The sequence below is a fragment of the Dendropsophus ebraccatus genome, chromosome 12, assembly GCF_027789765.1.
Source record: "Dendropsophus ebraccatus isolate aDenEbr1 chromosome 12, aDenEbr1.pat, whole genome shotgun sequence".
In the NCBI taxonomy this organism is placed as follows: domain Eukaryota; kingdom Metazoa; phylum Chordata; class Amphibia; order Anura; family Hylidae; genus Dendropsophus; species Dendropsophus ebraccatus.
In genome coordinates this window covers 54,018,766-54,041,271 of record NC_091465.1, presented here as the reverse complement: position 1 = coordinate 54,041,271, position 22,506 = coordinate 54,018,766, and the positions used below count along the sequence as shown (strand labels likewise).

The window sequence follows — 22,506 nt, the reverse complement described above, 5'->3', positions numbered from 1 at the left end:
ATGTGAGCAAATACAATAATAGTGCTGATGGCCTGGCTTAATGACGATAGCATATGAAATAAACACTTCAACATCATGATGCTAAAGAACGTCAAGAGATCAAGTGATCAGATGAGGTCAATTTGCATCTAGTCAAGTAAACCTATAAAGGGCATGAGAGTAATAATTTATTTGGGGGTGTCACAGTAGGCAATCCAAGCACAATTTATTGCCCATTGTGACGAATGGCTAAGTTGTGAATGGTTGCTATAGCCAACAAGGCCAGTTTTTCTACCAGTCAGGTCAGATGAGGCCTCTCCCACTATTGTTTCTAGTTTGAAATACAAGATCCAGCTTGTTCTACACAACATGCCTATTTATTTTTAAGACATTAATGCAAGGAGAAAGCAGGTGGAGTATTCATACATTAAAGAAAACCTGTCAAACTAAAAATGCAATCCAGTCTGCAGATTTGAGCAGAAGGGGCTGATCAGACTGATAAATAGTTATGTAAGAACAGTTTCAAGATAAGGCTGGGTTTACATTCATATGGCCATCTGATGGCGCTTTGTCACATCTTTGAACTGATCCCATTAATTTGAACGGGGCATTTTAAAGCATCAGGCATGCTAACAGTGCTGCCGCTTCACCAGACACGCCGTACATCAAAATGCGTCTTGCAGCACTGACGTACCGCTTGCCCGTGATGGAAAAAATGGATGACAACTGATGCCTTTTTGCCATCAGTTGTGACATTAGTTGTGTTCAGTTTCTGGGAAAAATGTATATATAGGGGTAGATCTTTGCCATGATTTACTAGCAGGGTGTAGGCACAGGAAAGGCACAGATTTGATTTGCGAAAAAATCTGTCAGAAAATGATAAATTCACTGCATGAAAATGATTAACGATACAGTAAGCTTCTGAACAGCTAGAATAATAGTCAGCTGTATCAGCTCAGTAGGGTGGCAATCTGGCTGTTCGGGACTGCATTATAATTCATTATGATACAGCAATTCCCATTTAGCGGGAAGTGTCCATGAATTGTCCATGAATTTTGGCCAGCATACAGACTGTGTTTCATGCATGCCTTGGTGTGGACCTATTTTTTTACGGATTCACCAACAGAAGTCAATAGGATCAGCTACTTTTTACAGATGTAGCCTTTTGGCATCCGTATTGTTCGCCAAAAAATGGGGTTCTGCAATAGGCAAACTGGTTAAATTTTTTTTTTAAATTGATCAACATTATTAAACTTGTACAGTACCGATTTAACAGATCTGCAAAAAAAATACGGATTACAGATGCAAAGTCCATATTTTTTTAGCAGATTGCGAACGTTGATAGTGAAAAGAGTATACCTGCCAAAAAAAATAAGTCCTCATAATAATTAGTGATGTGTTCTACAAAGTTAAATAGGAGCATTACATTGCATACAATGTGTCAGGGCAATTATTTCAGCTTTTTAATAGATAAAGGAGTTGGAGAGACCCAATACAAGCTCTTCATAAAACTGTTGAAGGAAATCAAAAAATACCTTCAAATACATGGGCAAGGGCCATTATTGGCAAAACATATAAGACTAAAGGGTACCATACACATTAGACAGATGTAGATGATGGTTGAGTACCACTGAACAGACATTTGTGTGTTGAATGGTTGCTTCACAGATATTTAGGGGCACATTTATTTGCTGCCCTGGAGTATGGCACAGAAAAGGCGCAGATTTTTGCCTGTTCTGTGGACTAACATTCTGGATGAATTACCTTAAGGGTATGTTGACACAATGTTTTTTGAGGGGATAACATGGCCATAATTTGATAATCATGACCAGTATTTAGGGGGACTATTACAGACTAGCGATTTTTTTTTACAGCTGTTGCTGTGACAGTGTCAAAATGTCAATTTTAAAAAAATGTCAATCAGCCTGTCAATCATTCCATTTCCACCATGGACAGTAGTGGACGTTGGTAGATCAGTGGTTTAATATCAATAACTATTATTTAGGGGGACTATTACAGACTAGCGATTTTTTTTACAGCTGTTGCTGTGACAGTGTCAAAATGTAAATTTAAAAAAAAATGTCAATCAGCCTGTCAATCATTCCATTTCCACCATGGACAGTAGTGGACGTTGGTGGATCAGTGGTTTAATATCAATTTTCTCCCAGGACAGCAGTGGACATTGGTAAATAAGCATCCAGTAAGGTATTAAGATGGACACTGTGTTCACTGTGACTTCCTATAATGCATACCCAACACCCTGGGATCTTGGTATGAGGAACAACAGTTAGGGGTCCATTTACACGGAAAGATTATCTGCCAAAGATTTGAAGCCAAAGCCAGGAACAGACTATAAAACAGGGAACAGGTCATAAAAGAAAGCCTGAGATTTCTCCTCTTTTCAAATCCATTACTGGCTTTGGCTTCAAATCCTTGGCAGATAATCTGTCAGATAATCTTTCTGTGAAAATGGACCCTTACACCCAGTATACGGGACAATGGGTTCACAGCTCCAACAGAAACCCACCCACAATCCATCCACCTTTCCTCTACGTCCTTATCTCTTTGTATTTCTCTCCCTGATCTAACTGCCTGTTGCAACATGCTCTACACTATACGCAGCCGACTGGCCACCTCCAGGAAGTGAATCACCTTATATAGAGGGTGTGGGAGGAGCTGTTAGTGACATCAGAGAGAGATTTGCAGCTGATTGGATGGGCACAAGGGATTATGGATAATCCCTTGCTCCTGCCAAAAGACAGTACTGCAAGCTAACATGTGCGGCCGCCATGTTTAGCGAATTTGCAAAGCAAATCTGGTGTATTTGTGCATCGCTACGAAGCTAATCTAATGTCCGATTCGATGCGAATAGGAATTTGACAGATTCGCTTCACTCATCTCTAGCTGTAATTGTCAAAAGATGGCCATATTTTTACCTAAAAAAAACGTTGTGCGAACATACTCCTAATCTAACGTGTGAGGGTACCTTTAGGGGTCAGTTATGGCAAAAACAAAAGATATGCCATAAAACAACGAGAGGGCTGTTTTATGAAGTTAGCATAACTCTTATAGATGCCAGTGGGACTTGTGAAAACACCACAGCTCTGCAAGCTACTCTTTTTCCGTAGCACAGGAGTTACAGAAACAGCATGCAATGTATTCAGAATATTTTCAGACCCTTTCAATTTATTATACACTTTGTTATCTTTTAGCCTTGTGCTAAATTAAAAGATAAAAATAAAGTTTTTTCCGTCATTTTGCACTCTGTACCCCATAATGACAAAGTGAAAAATATATTAGGCATCTTCCCTAATTTACTGAAAAGGAAAAACATTGACATAAGTATTCAGGCCCTTTACTCCGTACTTCGTTGAAGCACCTTCGGCAGTGCACATCTGGATTTTAGTTTTTTTTGCCATTCTTCTCTGCAGAGCTTCTCAAATTTTGTCAACTTAGATGGAAGCTGTAGAGCCAATCATCGGCTGATCATTGTCTTTCAGCTAGTTTGAAAATCATCAGCCTCCAACCGTGCATCGCTCTGTGTAACAGGAGTTGCAAGATTGACAGCTGATGAAAGTATATAGAAAATTATAAAGTTATTACTTACCTGTCTACACTACTTGATGTCCTCCCGCCTGCTGAACTCAGCCACCACTTAAGCAGTTTGTGAAGTGACTGGTCGCTTAGCCAATCACTGGCACGGCACTGTCCCATTGCGGTGAGTGATTGGCTGAACGGCCTTTCATTGTACGGAAAGGTTTAAAAGCTTTAGTGGCAGCTGCAGTGAGTGGGGAACAGGCAGCAGGAGACCAAGGAGCTTGGGCAGATAAGAAAATTTATATTTTCTATATACACAGTAAGGGCCGCACTGACATTGCTAATGATGACCATGCAGCCCTTGGTGCACAATAATTGAGCTGTGTAAAAGGCTCGGTAAGTGACTACCAATCTAGCAGTTCGGCATTTGCTTAGAGCAAATGTTGGGCCGTGTAATTGGGTCTGGGGTCCACAGCTTTCTGGACCAGGTTTTACTTTGCTTCCTTCAGCATTCCCTAAACCCTGACTTGTCTCCTGTCTCAGCCGCTGAAAACTCCCCCTCAGTATGATACTACCACCAACGTGCTGTACTGTAAGGATAGTACTGGGCAGCTTATGAGCAGTGCAGAGTTAGAACCCTATTACACAGAGCGATAATTGGCCCAATCAGACTGGCTGTGGCGATCCTAGACACACTGAAGCTAAAGCGCTGGCTCTGGGAAGCGGGCAGAAGGCAGAAATCGTGCCAATTGGTTCTTTAATCCAGTGTCCCTAGTTAAATGGGTGCCATTACATTTGACTACATTGGTATAATTTTTTTTTTTTTTTATTGGTTTAAAAAATAATTATAAAAAATGATTTTTTTAAAAAAAAATCTGCTGTTTTTTACCATATTAAAGACTAATTAAATATTTACCATTTTACTGTCTTTTTTATTTCATAATTTTTGTTTAGTCCAAATCATCTAAAACATGTGAATTAAAGGCAGTTGGGATTTTTTGCCTCATGTTTGCAATAACAACCTACTTTCTACTGACAATTGAATACATTATTTTAAAAAAGTCTGCCAATATTTAACAAAACCAAAAGGAGGCTGAAAATAAGCCTTAAAAAATGGTGTCTGAACATAGCCACTGAGTTTAATGGAACTTAATAGAGAATCAGCTGAAAATACATACATTGTAAATAAATATGGGACAATGTATAATTGTAGAATTTTGCAGCCATTATTTATTAATGGTTAAAAAAATATTCACCTTTACTTTAGGAAAATGGGACTGGGGAAAAAAAATCTGTGAACATGACCTTAAGAATCCTCTAGAAAGAAATACCTTCAATCTAGACTGACAGCAACGTATACTCCTGAATGCTGTTTTTGCAGTTTAGCGAGATATTGGCCAGGTATCAGAGAGCACACCTTCCTCTGTGCTTGCTTTTTCCACTACACCTAAGCAAAAAAGGATCTACAAAATTGTTTATGACAGATAAGAGACACACCTAAGGGAAGGTAGTGTCAATGACTCAGTTCCATGGATTTAATAAAAAGTGAAGCAAGGGCACAGACAGCATCAAACTCACACTGGACAAAGATGATTTAATAGCCATCTTTTTTATTTTTTAGGCATGTGGCTCTGTTCCATTTCTTGTCATATTGTGCATAGTTAAGCTGACAAGCTGTAATACATGAAAGAATTGTCAAGGTGTTGATTACTATAGGCTCACTTTTAAACGAGCTCTCCAGGCATACTCTCCCACTTTATCTAACGTTGGGCATGGAAAGACATAACACAATGGCGAACAGTCGGGTTGCAAAGACAACAATCTGACGCCCACAGAGCATGGGCCCTTTCATAATTTAAGGGTCCAGTACACACTAGTTGCTTCAGACAATTGCCTGGACAACTACCACCTAGCAAGCAGTTTTGTCATGTTGTTCATGTTCTGCACAATACATTTTATGCCATTGTTACCCAGCCGATCAGCTTTTTGGCAGGGCCATGGCTCCAGCATATGCACAATGAACAGGACAGAGGCAGATGACCCCATTCCTTGTGTAGTAATGATGCCTTGTTACTACAGCACAGCTCCAATTGAAGTGAATGTGACAGCAGTAACTTGGCGCCACCACTACACAATGAACACAGCCAAGTGTTTCTAACCCCAATCACTGTGTATATATGATGGAGCCACTGGTCTGCTAAACAGTTGATCAGCAAAGATGGTTGTCGGCAACCTGCCGATCAGACATTTATGACCTATCCATGGTAATGTCCTTTAATTGTTAAATTACCATGCAGTTTTGCAGCATCAGTCGGCACTCACTTACACTGCAGGGTCGTGCCTAAGGGCCCTATTCCACCGGACGATTATCCTTCAGATTATCGTTAAATCGTTCGAATCTAAACGATAATCGTTTGGTTGAAATGCAGTTAACGATTAACGACCGAACGAGAAATCGTTGATTGCTTTAAAAGACCTGGACCTATTTTTATCGTTGCTTGTTCGCAAATCGTTCGCATTGAATAAGACGTCGTTCGATCGTTTGCAGTAGATACAAATGCAATAGCGAAGTAAAAAACGATTGCAAATACGATCATAAGTAACGATTATCGTTCCATGGAAATGAGTGAAAGTTTTCAGGTCTTTCACAATAGGTGTCATTTGAGATCGTTAATCGTTAACGATTATGCGAACGATAATCGTTCAGTGGAATAGGGCCCTTAGGGTGCCTTTACACAAAGAGATTTATCTAAGGCCCCATTCACACGTCCGTGTCAGTTTTTACTGTCAGGAAATCCTGATCAGGAGACCTCAAAAGTCATGAGGAAAGTATCAGGATTTCCTGACAGTAATCCGTTTTTACCATCAGGAAATCATCAGGAAAGACCTTCAGGATTTCCTGATGAGTAAAAAAAAAAGTGTTTCCAACAGGGGCATGATGAGAGTTGTACTTCTGCAACCTAGATGGCCACAGGCTGCAGAAGTACAACTGCCATCATGACCTGTCAACAGGGACATGATGAGAGTTGTACTCCTGCAACCTGGATGGCCACAGGCTGCAGAAGTACAACTCCCATCATGACCTGTCAACAGGGACATGCTGAGAGTTGTACTCCTGCAACCTGGATGGCCACAGGCTGCAGAAGTACAACTCCCATCATGACCTGTCAACAGGGACATGATGAGAGTTGTACTCCTGCAACCTGGATGGCCACAGGCTGCAGAAGTACAACTCCCATCATGACCTATCAACAGGGACATGATGAGAGTTGTACTTCTGCAACCTGGATGGCCACAGGCTGCAGAAGTACAACTCCCATCATGGCCTGTTAGCAGGACATGGTGGGAGTTTTAGTATTGGGGGGGAGAGGGCTGTGTATCTCACCTGTCGGCGGCGGAAGAACAGCGGCGGCAGCTGGTGGGAGTCCCAGGCGGGCGGGTGCAAGCTGCTGCGGACTCGGGGGAGGGGAACAGAGGTCGGGGTGGCGGCGGGGTGATGCGATGCGGCGCGGTCATCGGGCGGCGGCGGCGGGATGATGCGATGCGGCGGGGTCATCGGCGGGGTGATGTGATGCGGCGGCGGGGTGATGCGGCGCGGCGGGGTCATCGGCGGGGTGATGCGATGCGGGGTCAGCGGGCGGCGGGGTGATGCGATGCGGGGTCAGCGGGCGGCGGGGTGATGCGATGCGGCGCGGCAGGGTCATCGACGGGGTGATGCGATGCGGCGGCGGGGTCAGCGGGCGGCGGCGTGATGCGATACGGCGCGGGGTCATCGGGCGGCGGCGGCGGGGTGATGCGATGCGGCGCTGCCGGGTCACCGGGCGGCGGCAGCTGATGTCCGGGTGCAGGGATCCCTTGGGTGGTGGCGGCGCGGCGCTCGGGCAGCGGGGGTGCCGGCGGGCTGTCAATCATCCGGAATCACGGGCACTTTCCTGATGTACATCAGGAAAGTGCCCGTGATTCCGGCGCCCCCATAGCCTTCTATGGGGGCGTCCGGGACGGAATTCCGGACAAAAATAGGACATGTCCTATTTTTTCCGGATATATTTTCCGGAACGGACACCCTTCCGGAAAAATCCGGAAGGGTGTCCGTGACCAATTAAAGTCTATGGGTCCGGAAATCCGTCCGGATTTCCTGATAGGAAATCCGGATGGTTTTTCCGGACGTGTGAAGGGGGCCTAAGAGATTTTTTAAGCCAAAGCCAGGAACAGACTATAAATGGGTCATAAAGCAAAGACTGAGATTTCTCTTTCTTTCAAATCCATTCCTGGCTTTGGCTTCAAAAATCTGTCAGATAAATCTCTCTGTGTAAAGGCACCCTTAGGGCCCTATTCCACCGGCCGATTATCGTTCAGATTATCGTTAAATCGTTCGAATCTAAACGATAATCGTTCGGTTGAAATGCAGTTAACGATTAACGACCGAATGAGAAATCGTTGATCGCTTTATAAGACCTGGACCTATTTTTATCGTTACTTGTTGGCAAATCGTTCGCATTAAATAAGACGTCCTTCGGTCGTTCGCAGTAGATACGAACGCAATAGCGAAGAAATAGTGAAGAAAAAACGACGCAAATACGATCATAAGTAACGATTATCGTTCCATGGAAATGAGTGAATGTTTTAAGGTCTTTCACAATAGTGGTCGTTTGAGATCGTTAATCGTTAAAGATTATGCAAATGATAATCGTCTGGTGGAATAGGGCCCTTAGACCACCCTTATATGTTTCAATATCTATCTATCTATGGGGCAGACATTTCTGTTACTAGCCATAAATTTTCAGTGCAGGTGTTATCTAAGATCCTGTTTTCAAAACGAGTTCATTACATTCCAAAGTATCATGGAAACAACAGCAAACTAATCCACCTGAGTGAAATACAGGTCTGGGCAGGTATCCACCTGTCTCCTGAACACAATAGTATCCGGAGGTCATGAAAAACCAGGTTTACGGAGCACAGTAATGGAATGTGCACAACAGGTTGAAAGGTAATAGAGAAAATACATAATATAGCGATTAATTATTTAAAGGGACATTTTGGCTTTACCTAATAATGGCTTCAATAATCTAAGTATTTTAATAAATATTCCCTTCATCTGTCCACAGTACCAATAGTAGGATCTTAGGAGTAGTATTTATTTATCCCTGCAGTACCCGTTTAACTAATTTGGCTATGTTGTATTACCTCACACAAATAGCTAATAATGTCCAATGAGAAGTCTTTTTTATGTAAGCATTACTCACATAGATAAGTCCAGAGTAATAGCGATCCTTCAGGTTGTGCAGGACAGATGCCTCATTTAAACAGGTTAATTCTGCCATGTCCTCCACCTTGGTAAACTTGGGTGGGTTCATCTTCTGGATGTCATCTTTGTTGATCACTACTTTTTTGCCATTTTCTGCTAGTTCCACCACCACCTCATCGCCCCTTTCTTCCTTAATACTGGCAGCTTCAAACCCATGCTTCTCAGAGGGTACCCAGACCTGCTTCTTTGCTGTCCAGTCAGCCTGTGTGGCGGTGATAGTCACAGGATTCCGGTCGACAAAAAGGTAGCGTTCAGCATCATCTCTGTACGAATTTCGAGATGACATCTTGGAAGCTGATCTGCGTCCTAGCAGAAAAATATACAAAATTAATCAACACATAACTAGCAAATGGCATTATTCATTTTTTGTGTTGTCTGCTTTATCATTTTAGATATTGTATCACAATATTAATTTAGTAACTATTTTCATGCCAGACAATCTTTAAAGTGTAAGAATTTTCTGCTATGACATAATGGTACAGCCTTTAAAAAGGCAGTAAAGTAAATGGCATTTGATTGTCTGCCAGATGTACTACAGGAGTAACGGAAGCGAGAGAAAAAAAAGCTATGGAAAATAAATGGAAAATCTAGCTCAGCCAGTTCTAAGCAATAACGTGCATGTTCCCTCATGTAACAATGACCAATGTGTGAGAACTTCAAATAAACTCCAGTGGTCTCAGCCTCTGCAACTAAATAAAGCAAAGCTGAGATTACATAACGGAAACAATCAGCTCACATTTGTAGAGGTGCCCATGGGCTGTGCCCTCACACACAGCATTTTATAGACATGACACATATTGGCAACTTTTCTTTTGATTATCAGTCCATAGCTTTGACCCAGTTCCTAGGCCTCATTGTACAATTTTATATTAGTAAGGGGCAAAGAGGGACAGAGGGACGTGGGTCAGAAGAAGGCACTGTCTCTCTAAAAGAGGGAAACTTGGGAGGTATGATTGAAATATTGGAGTTTTCTCTCCTTAAAAAAAAGAAAAGATACAACTGATTGACATCTTATTTTGTGCAATGTAGAGTAGGAGTCAGCAAAAGGAAAGGATTTACAGATTTATTCTGGAACAACTGATCAGCTGTCTATACAGACAAAAGGCCCTAGATACATCTCCTCTCAAGTTTTCCACTGGTCCTTTCACACAATGAAAAGGGTCCTTAACAGGGGCATACAGTAAGTCTGTAATACATTTTATTAGGCAAAAAAGCTTCCTTCTATACAATCAAGGACAGATTATAATGTGGGGGGTTCCAGCGGCCGCTCAGGGCCTGGGGCTCTTGGGGCTTTCCAAACTGCCGCACTCTGCTTGAACTTAAGGTGGCGACAATTCAGCCTCCATCCTATACTACTGCACACAAGAAGAAGGAGTGATAAAGGACCTAAATGACATGACTTTAGAGACGAATATGAGACTAACTGCTGTGTCAGTGACTCTATGCATTGTATCTGTGTGTAAATATGTATGTATGTATCTATATGTGAGTGTGTGTGTGTGTGTGTGTGTGTGTGTGTGTGTAGTATGCATGTACTGTAAGGGTGCGTTCACACCTACAGGATCCGCAGCAGATCTGCAGCAGATCCGCAGCAGATTTGATGGTGCAAATTTGATGTTGTGTTCAGTTATTTAAATGAAATCTGCTGCGGATCCGTAGCAGAAAATACGCTCCGGATCCGGTAAGTGTGAACGTACCCTAAATGTGTATGTCAGCCAGTGTGTGTGTCTGTTTCAGTGGCGTGTTTGTGTATGTCAGTGTCTCACGTGATTAAAAGGTTTCCAAAAGATGTTTCCAGCAGCTGCTATTTATGCCGAGCTCTAAACCTTAGATGTAAGACCCCCTACCCCATTACAAATGGAAGATATTTCTATATTACCCAACCCCCATTTTGCACTTTAGTAGTATTTATCTCATTTCAGCTATCCAGTGATTAACAGGTCTGCTTTTAGGGTGCATTCACATGTAACAAGTTTGCAGCAGATTTCATTCTGCAAGTTGAGAGCAAATCTGCTGCGATACTTGGTATCATTATAGTTGATGGCCCTGCCGAGTTCCTGCAGACTGCTCAGTCAATCACTGCACTGTCCTGCCACAGCCATGGAAGAAGGTCATGTGGTCAGTGTTTGGAGGACAAAGAAGGATGAGTACAACTCCAAGAACACAGTCCCAACCTTGAAGCATGGGCGTGGAATAATTATACTTTGGGGGTCCTTTCCTGCAAAGTGGACAGGACCACTGCTCCGTACTGAAGGGATGAAGGATAGGGCCATGTATTGGGAAATTTTGGCCAAGAACCTCCTTCCCTCAGTAAGAGCATTAAAGATTGATCGTGGCTAGGTCTTCCAGAATGACAGTGACACAAAACACACATCCAGGACAACAAAGGAGTGGCTTTGTAAGAAGAATTTCAAGCTCTTGCTAGTCTCCAGACCTAAAACCAAACTTTAGAGGAAGTCGTTACTCAATGTTGCCCAGCGACAGCCCCAAAGATCTGTATGAGTGGGACTAATTTCCTGTGTGTACAAACTTAGTCAAGAAATGCAGGAAACAACAGACCTCTGTTTAAAAAAAAAAAAGGTTTATGTATCAAAAACTTAAAGCGTAACTGTCATATTTTTTTTTATTGCAGAAATCAGTAGTATAAGTGATTTTAAGAAACTCTGTAATAGGTTTTATCAGCCAAAAAAGCCTCCTTCTGTACTCAAGAAGCAATCTCCCAGCCTCCCCCCCCTGACTTCTTATCTGTGCATTATCAGGCAAACACGTCTTCATTACAGAGAAGCCAGTGAAGACGGGTTCTGCTCTCTCCATTCTATCCTTATGGAGGGGGGAGGGGCCAAGGGAGATGAGGGAGCAGGAAGAGGTGACATGAAGGTCAGTTGTTTGTAGACTCTCTGGGCACCTAAAACGAAGGATTCTGGGGTCAAAAAAGGTCAGTGCTTATCTATGAACTCACTGAGAGAAGATTGCAGGGTGTTGTGCTGTGTAGAACTGCTCCGTGCTCAGTCACTCCTAACAGCCCCTTCCCTCTCCATACCCACATAATGGACACAGAAATCCTGCTGCTTCTGAAGTGAGGGGGTATGCTGGGAGATTGCTTTTCAGTCCAAAAGGAAACTCTTTTGGTTTATAAAACCTATTACAGAGTTTCTTAAAATCGCTTGTACTATTGATATTTAATTTTTAGTTTTAAAAAAAAATGACCCTGAAATGACAGTTACGCTTTAAGTTCTGTTTTTCTATTGTATCAAATAGTAATTTTATGCAAAACAATGCAAAATAATTATTTAAATTATTTATTAAAGCTTAAAATTTAAGATTTTCTGGAATTTTTTAATAGTCTGTCTCTCACAATTGAAGTATACCTGCAATAAAAATTACAGACCCTTCTCTGTAAGTGGGGAAGCTTGCAAAATACTTATTTCCCCCACTGTATACAGGATAGCTTATCCTGAAGTCACCTAAAATGACACTAACACTTTAAGGCTAGATCCACACTGCGTTTTTGGATTAGCTTCACAGTATTTGTTACAGTGCATTTAATTATAACTTAGAGAAAAACATGGGTAACCATGTCTTTGTGATCGTAAAAAAAAAATCAAGTCTATGAAAAACTGATACTGCAGACCATGTCAAATTTTTGCAATTTTCTGACCGCAATCCATAAAAAAAGTCATCCGTAGTGCGTCCGTTGTATCATTTGTATTTTTGGCAGATCCATAAAAGTGGAAAGTACTTGAAAAAAGAAGGAATGGTCAAAATGATAACACTAGCTAGAGTTGTGGACATTACGAGAAAAAATATGGACCCTATAGACATCTGTTGGTGTTTCAAAATTTGCAGATGTGTGAAAAGACACATAGAAACCGAGATATAAGTTTGTTGCTGATCTGCAATTACGGGCAAATTTTGCGGATGTGTGAATGATGCTCCAAGGGAACCTACCATGACAATTCAGGGTTTCAAGTTAAAATAGTTGTAGAAAGCCAGCAATCCAGGATATCATCCACAAAAATTTTATTGAAGTCTTCACATAACAACAGATTTAACAGTAGTAGCTGACAAGTTTCGGCCACAAGGCCTTACTCATAGCTATGAGTAGGCCGAAACATGTCAGCTACTGCTGTTAAATCTGTTTTTATGTGAAGACTTCAATAAAAATTTTCATGGATGATATCCTGGATTGCTGGCTTTCTACAACTATTTCTGGGTGAAGTTTGCACTGCCGAGCACCGGACAGGTGAAAGGATTGCAGGTGTGGTGAGCTGGATCTCCTTTCCATTGCAAGTTAAAATAATGTTATGAAGCTCGCTGCAGCATTTCCTGCCATGTTTTATTCCTCCCTGCAATGTATGCAAAACAACACTAACTTGTCATGTGGGCGGTGTCTCTCCCTCAACTAGTCACAGCCCCCAGGCTGCAATCACGTCTTTCTGGGCATGACTGACAGACCATGAGCCTGCTACATCATTCAGAGGTGGGATTACCATGCAGAGGGGAGTGATTACAACCCTGGAGGGAGGGAGAAATGCCGCCCACATGACTAGTTAGTGCTGATTTGCATACATTTTAGGGACAAATAAAACTACATTTTCAGGGAGACAGCGGCAACCCAGGAGTTTACATGGTAAAAAGTACTGCAGCATGCTTTATAACATAATTATTCTAACTCAGAACCCTAATGCTGCGTCTACACGGAACGATTATCGTGCGAATTTGCACGATAACGATCAAATTTAAACGATAATCGTACGTGTAAACGCAGCGAACGATCAAGCGACAAGCGAGAAATCGGTCATTTTGATCTTACAACATGTTCTTAAATCGTTGTTCGTAAAAAAATTTGCAGATCTTTCCGTGTAAACAGTTGTTCACCAATTTTACCTATGTGCGAGATAGGCTTAAGCGATCGCAAAACGATCGCAAAATGATTTTTCCGTACGATATATCGTTCCGTCTAAATGCTGATCGTTCTAAAAAAACATCGTTCTTTCGATATCGTTAATCGTACAATCGGGCGAATTATCACTCCGTGTAAACGCAGCATAAATCATCATGATTGCTTCTCATTTAAGTGTCACTTTTGTTTCAACTTTCAAAATCTAAAACAGTAGATGTGATATAAAGCAAGTTTGCAATATACATTTATTATGTCGGTCCGATGCTGAGGCCCTGCCGGCTCAGAAGGAATCTCTCATCCACAGAGGGGCGATCAAAGCCATTAAAATGCAGCTATCAGTTATGACAGCCACATTTAACTATCCTAATTAGCGGGCGATAATAACCCCCGGCTACACATAGCATGGTCCCCGGCTGCACATAGCAGCCGGTAGTGGCGGGATTCAGAGCGGGGTCATGGCGTGACCCCTCTCTGAATCCCAGGAGTACAGGTACAACATGTATACTTAAGGGGTTAAAAAAGTAAAATTATACACATGTAGTATTTTATGACCTACCTATTAGAGGCCACTGTTGCTAAACTGAAGAAACCAAAACCTTGGCTCAGAGCCAGGATGTGCAACCCATAGCGATAAATGGGAACATCCAAATCATCTGAACCCTAAAGGGTGTAAAATGTAAATACTTTTTTATTCACGACTAAGAAAAGAATATAACAAGAATAGGTGATACTGCATACTGAAATAAAAAAGAATGGAAATGAAAAATGAAAGACAATCAAAATTAAGTTTATAAAGGTGAATTACTGCAGTGTAAAACCTGTAAAGGCGGATGTCTGACAAATAGCTTTTACACCATTTGTTGTATTGCACAGTCATGTTTTGCACACTAAGGAATGGTAAGCACCTTGCCTGCACACATCAGTAGAGCCTGCTTTGCAAGATATACATACAAACTTTCTATTCTTGCAATTCCCTTTGGTCATTTTAAATACCAAGAACACTGCTATTTTAAGAAAAAACTTAACAGAAAACAATTCACATTGTGGCTCATGTCTAAAGGCTGGAGAGCCGAAGCCGCACTCTCCACTGTGTGACCTGCCAGGCTTGTGTGGCCGTTATTCAATGAACAGCAGCTGCACAAAACTGACGTGTCAGTTATTCGCATGGCCGCTAGGGATCCCGGCTGGAGCGTATACTGTGTATAAAGTCCGGCCGGGATTCCATAGACTGCAGTACAACGCAAGTTTTGTATTAAGCACGGCCTTTGTTTAAATCGCAACAACGGCCATGATGAATGCAAAAACTTTTGTTGTGTGAATATAGCCTAATGATGTAACAAGAACTTTTAATGATTATGAAAGAATTTCAAGGATTATGGCTAGGTATATATAAGATATATAGGTAGGATATATAGCTACATAGGTATATAGGTTGGATAAATAGCTACAGTTAGGTAAACTGAATCTGGAGCAACGTCTCAAACAGAATCATACTCGCACTTCGTACACATTTATTCTGGAATCATTTCCATGACTTCATTACAGTCTTGTTTTTCCAAAAAGTGACGTGATACTCCATGTTTGAAAATTCCTATTGTGATATTTAGCCTATGGCCATTTAAGCGGATATGTAATGGTCGTATCGTGTGGCCTACATACTTCAGGCTGCATGTACATTTGTTCACATAGATGATGTACCTGGAACTGCAGGTAAGACGATGTTTTATCCTAAAATTCTGTTTTTTTGGTGTTTGAGACAGATGTAATGCCTTCCTTGATCAATTTGCAGCAAAGGCAGAGTTTCTTGCCGCATCGGTACACACCCTTACCCCAACAGTTGGCATTGATATCCAGGATATCTACAGGATATCAATGCCAACAGCTGGGGTATAACCCTGGTTTCTCACTCCTCACAACAGCAGATCGAATTCTTGGACCTTTTGACTTACCAAGATGACCATTAATTCCTGACCGCAACATACTTCAAACCAGTAGACTCAAATAGGTATCTGGCAATAAATAGTAGCCATGACAAGAAATTAACCTCTTAAGGACATATGACGTACCGGTACGTCAATCTGTCCTCGTTAGCACTTCAAAGCGGGGCCGCGCGGCTGTCCCGGGTGTCGCGTGTAGCCCGGGACCGCCGCTATTAGCGGGCACGGTCTGATCGCCGTGCCTGCTAATTAGCTAATCGGAGGCAGCTGTCAAAGTTGACAGTTGCCTCCGATTACTGGAGGCAACCTTTCCCTGGTGTCTAGTGGGGGAGATCGCTCCTCAGCCGAAGCAGCAGCAGCCGGAGGTAAACGAGTGCCTATCTCATTGATCTCTGCAGCATATCTATGCTGCAGAGATCTCAATGAGAGATCAAAGTGTATATACTAGAAGTCCCCTAGGTGGGCTTCTAGTGTAAGTGTAAAAAAAAAAAAAAAAGAAGTGTTGTTTATAGTAAAAATCCCCCTCCCCCAATAAAAGTCTGAATCACCCCCCCTTTTCCCAGGTTTTAAATAAAAGTAAATAAATAAACAAACAAACATGTTTGGTATCGCCGCGTGCGTAATCGCCCGAACTATTAATCACATTCCTGATCTCGCACGGTAAACAGCGTCAGCGCAAAAAAATCCCAAAGTGCAAAATTGCGCATTTTTGGTCGCATCAAATCCAGAAAAAATTTAATAAAAAGCGATCAAAAAGTCGTATATGCGCAATCAAGGTACCGATAGAAAGAACACATCATGGCGCAAAAAATTACACCTGACACAGCCACATAGACCAAAGGATAAAAGCGTTATAAGCATGGGAATGGAGCAATTTTAAGGAACGTATATTTTTTATAGGCCATCAGATACAATATAAGTTATACATGTTATATATCGTTTTAATCATTGGAGAGAAGACTCAAAAAGAGACTGCAATGACCTCGGCGCTGGACTTGAGACATATACTCCAATGGCCAGGGAGCTATTAGAAACAAACTTCTTTATTCTGAGCAACGCGTTTCGGCGGCGTACCGTCGCCTTTATCAAACTCCTACAGTGTATGGGACTGACAGTCCCTTTATACAATACATGATTGAAGGTGCAGTAGAAGGGGCACCCATACTATGACAATAAGACTGCCTGCAAGAAAAACTCCATCACCATTCACAAGTGTAAGAAGGGAGGAGCCTGAATTTTATCATAAGTTATACCACGGACCATAAAAACCTGAAAAAGATACTTAATAATTACTGGCATATTCTCCATCTAGATCCATATTTAAACTCCCTTTTACCTTACAAACCAAGTACAGAAGGGCCCCCAACCTGAAGGGACTTATTGCTTCTAGCAGGATACGAAAACATAACAGCGAGCCCCTGAAGAACAATTTGAAGGTAAATGGTGTGTACAAATGTGGCAAGAAATGCTGCCTTTGCTGCTAATCGATCACACAGAGAATCAGAATTTTAAGATAAAACATTATCTGACCTGCAGTTCCAGCTACATTATCTACATGATAGATGAACTCCCCACCTTCAGTCTCAGGTGCAGTGTACTTACTACTACACCATAGCCTCCTTCAGTTTTCTATAAAGGTGAAATAAATAATAGTATAGGTCTCCTTATACAACAGAAAACCAATTACATGTACACAACAACCAAGCACCTTAAAGTCTCTTTTACTGCTACCAATGTAGTTTTTGACCTCTACTATGCGGTTAAATGTTGCCAAATGTTTCAATTTGCCACAAACTATGTTTTTATCATGCCCAATCATGAAGCTGTAGCAACAATTTCCTGGACCTTGTTAGAATTTATGAATGAAATGTGTATAGATAGATAGATAGATAGATAGATAGATAGATAGATACTCATTATTAGGCCAAGTTCACCAATTATAAAGGTTTGTCCCTTGTACTAAGACTCAGATCATCCTTGCTACATGAGTACTACACTCGTGCCATAATAGCTGTGCAATCCCAAACCCTGTAACACCAGTGGACCTCTGCTCTTGTATCCGCATTGCTATATTCAGAATAGTGCTAAACAAATATATTGCACAACCATATCGCAGTCTAGAAAACAGCAAGCATTTTTAGAAACCATATACAACTCCAAAGGCAGAAGTATACTACATTACATATGTGCGTTGAGAGATAGTGTGTGCAGCATAAGATTACAGTGTTAGGCCTTGTTCACACGTTCCATGAAGTTGTCCGTTAAAAGGGTTGTCCAGCGAAGATCTTTTTCTTTTAAATCAACTGGTATCAGAAAGTTGTACAGATTTGTAATTAACTTCTTTTAAAAAATCTTAAGTCTTCCCATACTTATTAGCTACTATATGTCCTGCAGGAAATTTTGTTTTATTTTCAGTCTGACACAGTGCTCTCTGCTGACATCTCTGGCTGAGACAAGAACTGTTCAGAGCAGGAGAGGCTTTCTATGGGGATTCATAGAAAACTGAGGCAGAGTTCCTGTTTCGGACAGAGATGTCAACAGAGAGCACTGTGTCAGACTGAAAATAAAAAAAACATTTCCTGGATGACATATAGGAGCTAATACGTATGGGAAGACCTGAGATTTTTTTAATACAAGTAAATTAAAACTATACTGTATTTTAGCATACAAGATGACTGGGTGTATAAGACGACCCCCAACTTTTCCAGCTCAAATATAGAGTTTGAGATATACACCAAATAAAAATGAATAAAAAACGCCAGACAGCACTGAGATCTGAGAGGCAGAGAAGGAGGTACAGTAATACTGGTAGGATTTAAAGGCGGGCCAGACGGGTGAAAGGTGTGTTTTCTGGGCACAGTGCCGTATCTCTTTTTCCCATACCCCGGATGCCTACAGCTTGCTCTGCCCTTCATAAAGTCACCGAATACAGTCAGGATGCGGAGGTTTTTTAGCTCCTCCACTGTATGTGCCAACCGCAGATTCTCTAGTCCGATTCTGAAGTTTTTCAGCACCCGCCCTATAAGATGACACCTGACTTTTCAGAAGATTTTCCTGGGTTAAAAAGTAGTCTTATACGCAGGAAAATACAGTATATAACTTTCTGACACCAGTTGATTTAAAAGAAAAAGATTTTCGCTAGACAACGCCTATAGTCATTGACATTTTTATAGCCCACTGCTATTGGGCTATTCACATGTTTGGTTTTTTCACAGATCCGCAATTGGTAACGTGAAAAAATAGGACAGGTCATAACTCAAGAAAGATAATGGCACAGATTCCTTCATAGAAGTCTATGAGATCCATGTTTTTCACACACTGCACAGATCTGAAATTCATGTACATCCACTGAACGTGTGAATAGGGACTTACACTTAATACACAAATACATCATTTAATAGAGATTTTTTAGCTTTATATTTTTTAAACATATCTCCCACCTCTCTGACACTGGTTAACCTACACCGGTTACTGTTGCACAGATCTAAGGGTCAGGAAAAAAGACAAACACCCTCTAATGACATCTAGCTGGTTCTATAATCTTTCTCAGCCTGGTTTGGCTGGTTGTGGTCACCATAATACACCTTAGAGGGAATCTGTAAGCTGTTATTCTTATTCCAAACTGTTGACACTATTTGAAGTGTAAGGACAAAGAGACACACGGTACCTTTCATATATCTGTCTGTGCTTCCAAAAAGCTGAAAACGGCTTTTATTCTGTGTCACAAGGTGTCAAAGAGGCTTTTCCAAGCTCCTGAATAGCCTGCCTCCTCCCCCCCCCCCCCCCTGCTTGACTGACACCTGGAAGCTGAATCTGCAGCAGGTTCTGGTAGGGGAGGGGGAGTAAGGAGGTGTTTCAGTTTGCTGCACTTCAGGAGCTTGGGAAAGCCTCTTTGACACTTCTATCTATATAATAAAAGCATTTTTCTACATCCTAGAATCACAGACAGATATATGAAATGCAACATGTGTCTCCCTGACATAAAAGCTACCTAACAGTGTCAGCAGTTTGGAACATGAATTGCAGCTGACAGATTCCCTGCAGATTCATGCAGTACCTTCCGCTCCCAGCATCTTATCACATATGCTGCCCAGGCTTGGGGGGCTCCGTTACAGGCATTCCACATCAGTGTTCCATGCAAAACACAGAACATGTGAATGTGGCCTAACATGGTCTTTCTTTGCTGTTTAAATACTAAAAATGTGCACAAAATTGTTGGCTGGATGGTGACTCATGAATAGTGAGAACATTTCCACTTTCAGGGGGCATACACTAATATTTACATGCAAAGGGCAGTATTGGGACCTCCTGCAATCAATGCAAACAAATAGACTCTGGGAGGCATTTATTAAGTCCGGCGTTTTTTACGCCGGACTTAAAAATGCCCCCGCAGCTCCGGCGGTACGGGGATTTATGTAGAGGCGGACTGCCTGTACATAAATCCTGTACGCGCCGGTGCGCACCGCCGAAAACCTACGCCAGCTGAGGACTGGAGTAGGTTTTCGGCGTACATTTGGGCAGAACGGATGATAAATCGCGCGGACTCTGAGTCCGCGCCCTCCGTTCCGCCCACTTCCCGCCTACTTTCCGCCCCCTTTCCGCCCCCTGGCGTACTCGGCGGAAAGTGCCGATTTGCGATTATTTTATTCGCAAATCGGCCATTTGCGTATAAAATAATACGCAAATCGGCACTTTCCGCCAAAAATCATCCGTCCGCCGGATGATACATGTGGCCCTCTGTCTTTGTATAATATACCCAGTTAATTAAAAAATTAAAAAAGCTCTCCTGGATTATGTTTTGGAAGCCAGAGGGAGCTATTCTTTCATGGATAACAAGGGCAATTCATAGGAACTATTAACAGCAATAAATGTATCACTCTATAGCGAAAGTCCAAGTTACATTTGACTGCCATATAGTATGGCTGTCACAATGCTTTTCCTATATATGGAAATGTTACTGAGTCATTCACACTAAGCAGCAGATTACAGTGAAAAGAAGGAAATTGATTATTTGTTTGTTCTGTTCCAATAGCCATTCCAGGAATAAAAGCTGAAAACCTGATAACAACACTGATATAAAATGTTTACAAATACCAACTGTTTACAAATGCACTTAACCTATTGGTATACATTCTGGGCCTTAATAGCCAAGCATTTGTTTTTTTATTTTTTTCAATGCTATTCCATTTTCTAATAAGTATAACTTTTTTACATGCACAAAGCCATATAAGATTTATATAAGAATTTTGATTTTGTTATTCCTTTTAGTCTTTTTCAATTTACATCAGTTACCCCCTGCTCCAAGTGGGGCCCACTCAAAAAAACAGGCGGAATTCCCATCTGTCTCAGTGTGCCACATAGCCAGTCTATGGGAGAGCACGCGCTCTTCTGCAGCCGCCACTCTCAGCTCAAAGAAGTGACATGAATTCCGCCGTATTTGAACATACCCTTACAGTTGGCTCCCCGCCCTGCAAATTATTCTTGTCGGTGCAGGCAGCATTATGCCTGTGCTCGCAAGAGGCTTCTCGTTCAATTAGTGCCCCAGCATACAAATGCCTGTAAAGCAGACATAAGTGGACTGCACTGCAGCTGGGTAAATATAGGTGTCTGCTTAGTACATGGAGGGGGGGAAGAATTACCTACAAGACTATTTCTGCATGGATTGCTACTGGAGGGGGGGGGGGGGCACTACACAGAGAGGCCTAACTAATATATAGGGACACAGAGGAACCTCACAATTTAAATTACTATATAAAAGGCACAGAGGAGCCTAAGTAATATATGAGGCCAAAGAGAGGCTGTAATACTATATGAGGGCACTGAGGGGCCTAACTACTATATGGGGCACTGAGGGTTCTAAATACAATATGGGGACACAAAGGGGTCTACTATATGGAGACAAAGAGGCCTAACTACTATATAGGGACAAAGAGGGACATATGGAGGCACAGTGGGGTCTAACTACTATACGTGGGCACAGAGGGGCTTAACTACTAAATATAGGAGCAGAGGAAGAGATATCTCCAACCCTTTTTTTTTCTACCAATTTTGGCTTGTCATATTTATTGCTTAAATTTCTTTAAATGACAACAGACTAGGATCTGGTCCAGTCTATTTTACCTACATCCATAGGGCTTGTTGTGATGCATACTTCTAAATGCAATCTCTCAGGTGAGATGGCTGCTCCCATAACAATGTACAAAAACAGAAATAAAAAAAAATCCAGTACTGTATTCATCAAGCACACAGAGAGACATTATTATTTTTTACATTGTCCATTTTAATATTTTTATTACAAAAACAATACTTTGTAGCTTTCACACTAAAGGCCCTATTACACGGAACGATGATCGACTGTATATGGACGTTAACGGCCGTTATGGCTGATAATCGCTCCGTGTAATAGAAGGCAACAATCAGCCGACATAAACTATGTTAACTGATCCTTGCAGTTGTTTGTCTTTCAACATGTTGAAAGACAAACGACTCATACAGCAACGATCTGCTGTCACTGCCCTGTGGAATAGGAGCGGCAGCAGCAGACCGCCGCTATCCCCTATCGGCTGCCTGAACGTTCTCGCAAACACCCGGGGAGCCTCCCCGCACCTCCCCACAGCCTCCCCAGTACTCACCCGCTCGCTGCCACCGCATGTAATAGTGGCGGCAGCAAGCTGGGAACAAGGAGCAAACGAGTGCTGTCAGCGTAATAGGGGCTTAACTCTATAGAGATCAAATTTCAGCAGTGAAAATAACGCCTACATTACATTACACAAAATGCCTCTATTATAGAGCTGATGGGGCTGATAACACAGGACTACACTGACAACAAGACATCAATAACCTCC

The 22,506-nt window shown here is 41.8% G+C and overlaps 1 protein-coding gene across 2 annotated transcripts in view; it reads right to left on the bottom strand.

Moving 5' to 3' along the window:
* The window catches only part of LOC138769942 (myosin-10-like), a 273,325-nt gene that overhangs the window by 159,433 nt on the left and 91,386 nt on the right, over positions 1-22,506 (bottom strand). For both annotated transcript variants that reach the window (XM_069948702.1, XM_069948701.1), the window contains exon 2: positions 8,760-9,127. In XM_069948702.1, coding sequence (XP_069804803.1) covers positions 8,760-9,107 — 348 coding nt within the window. In that variant the 5' untranslated portion in view covers positions 9,108-9,127. The remainder of the gene's footprint in view (positions 1-8,759; positions 9,128-22,506) is intronic.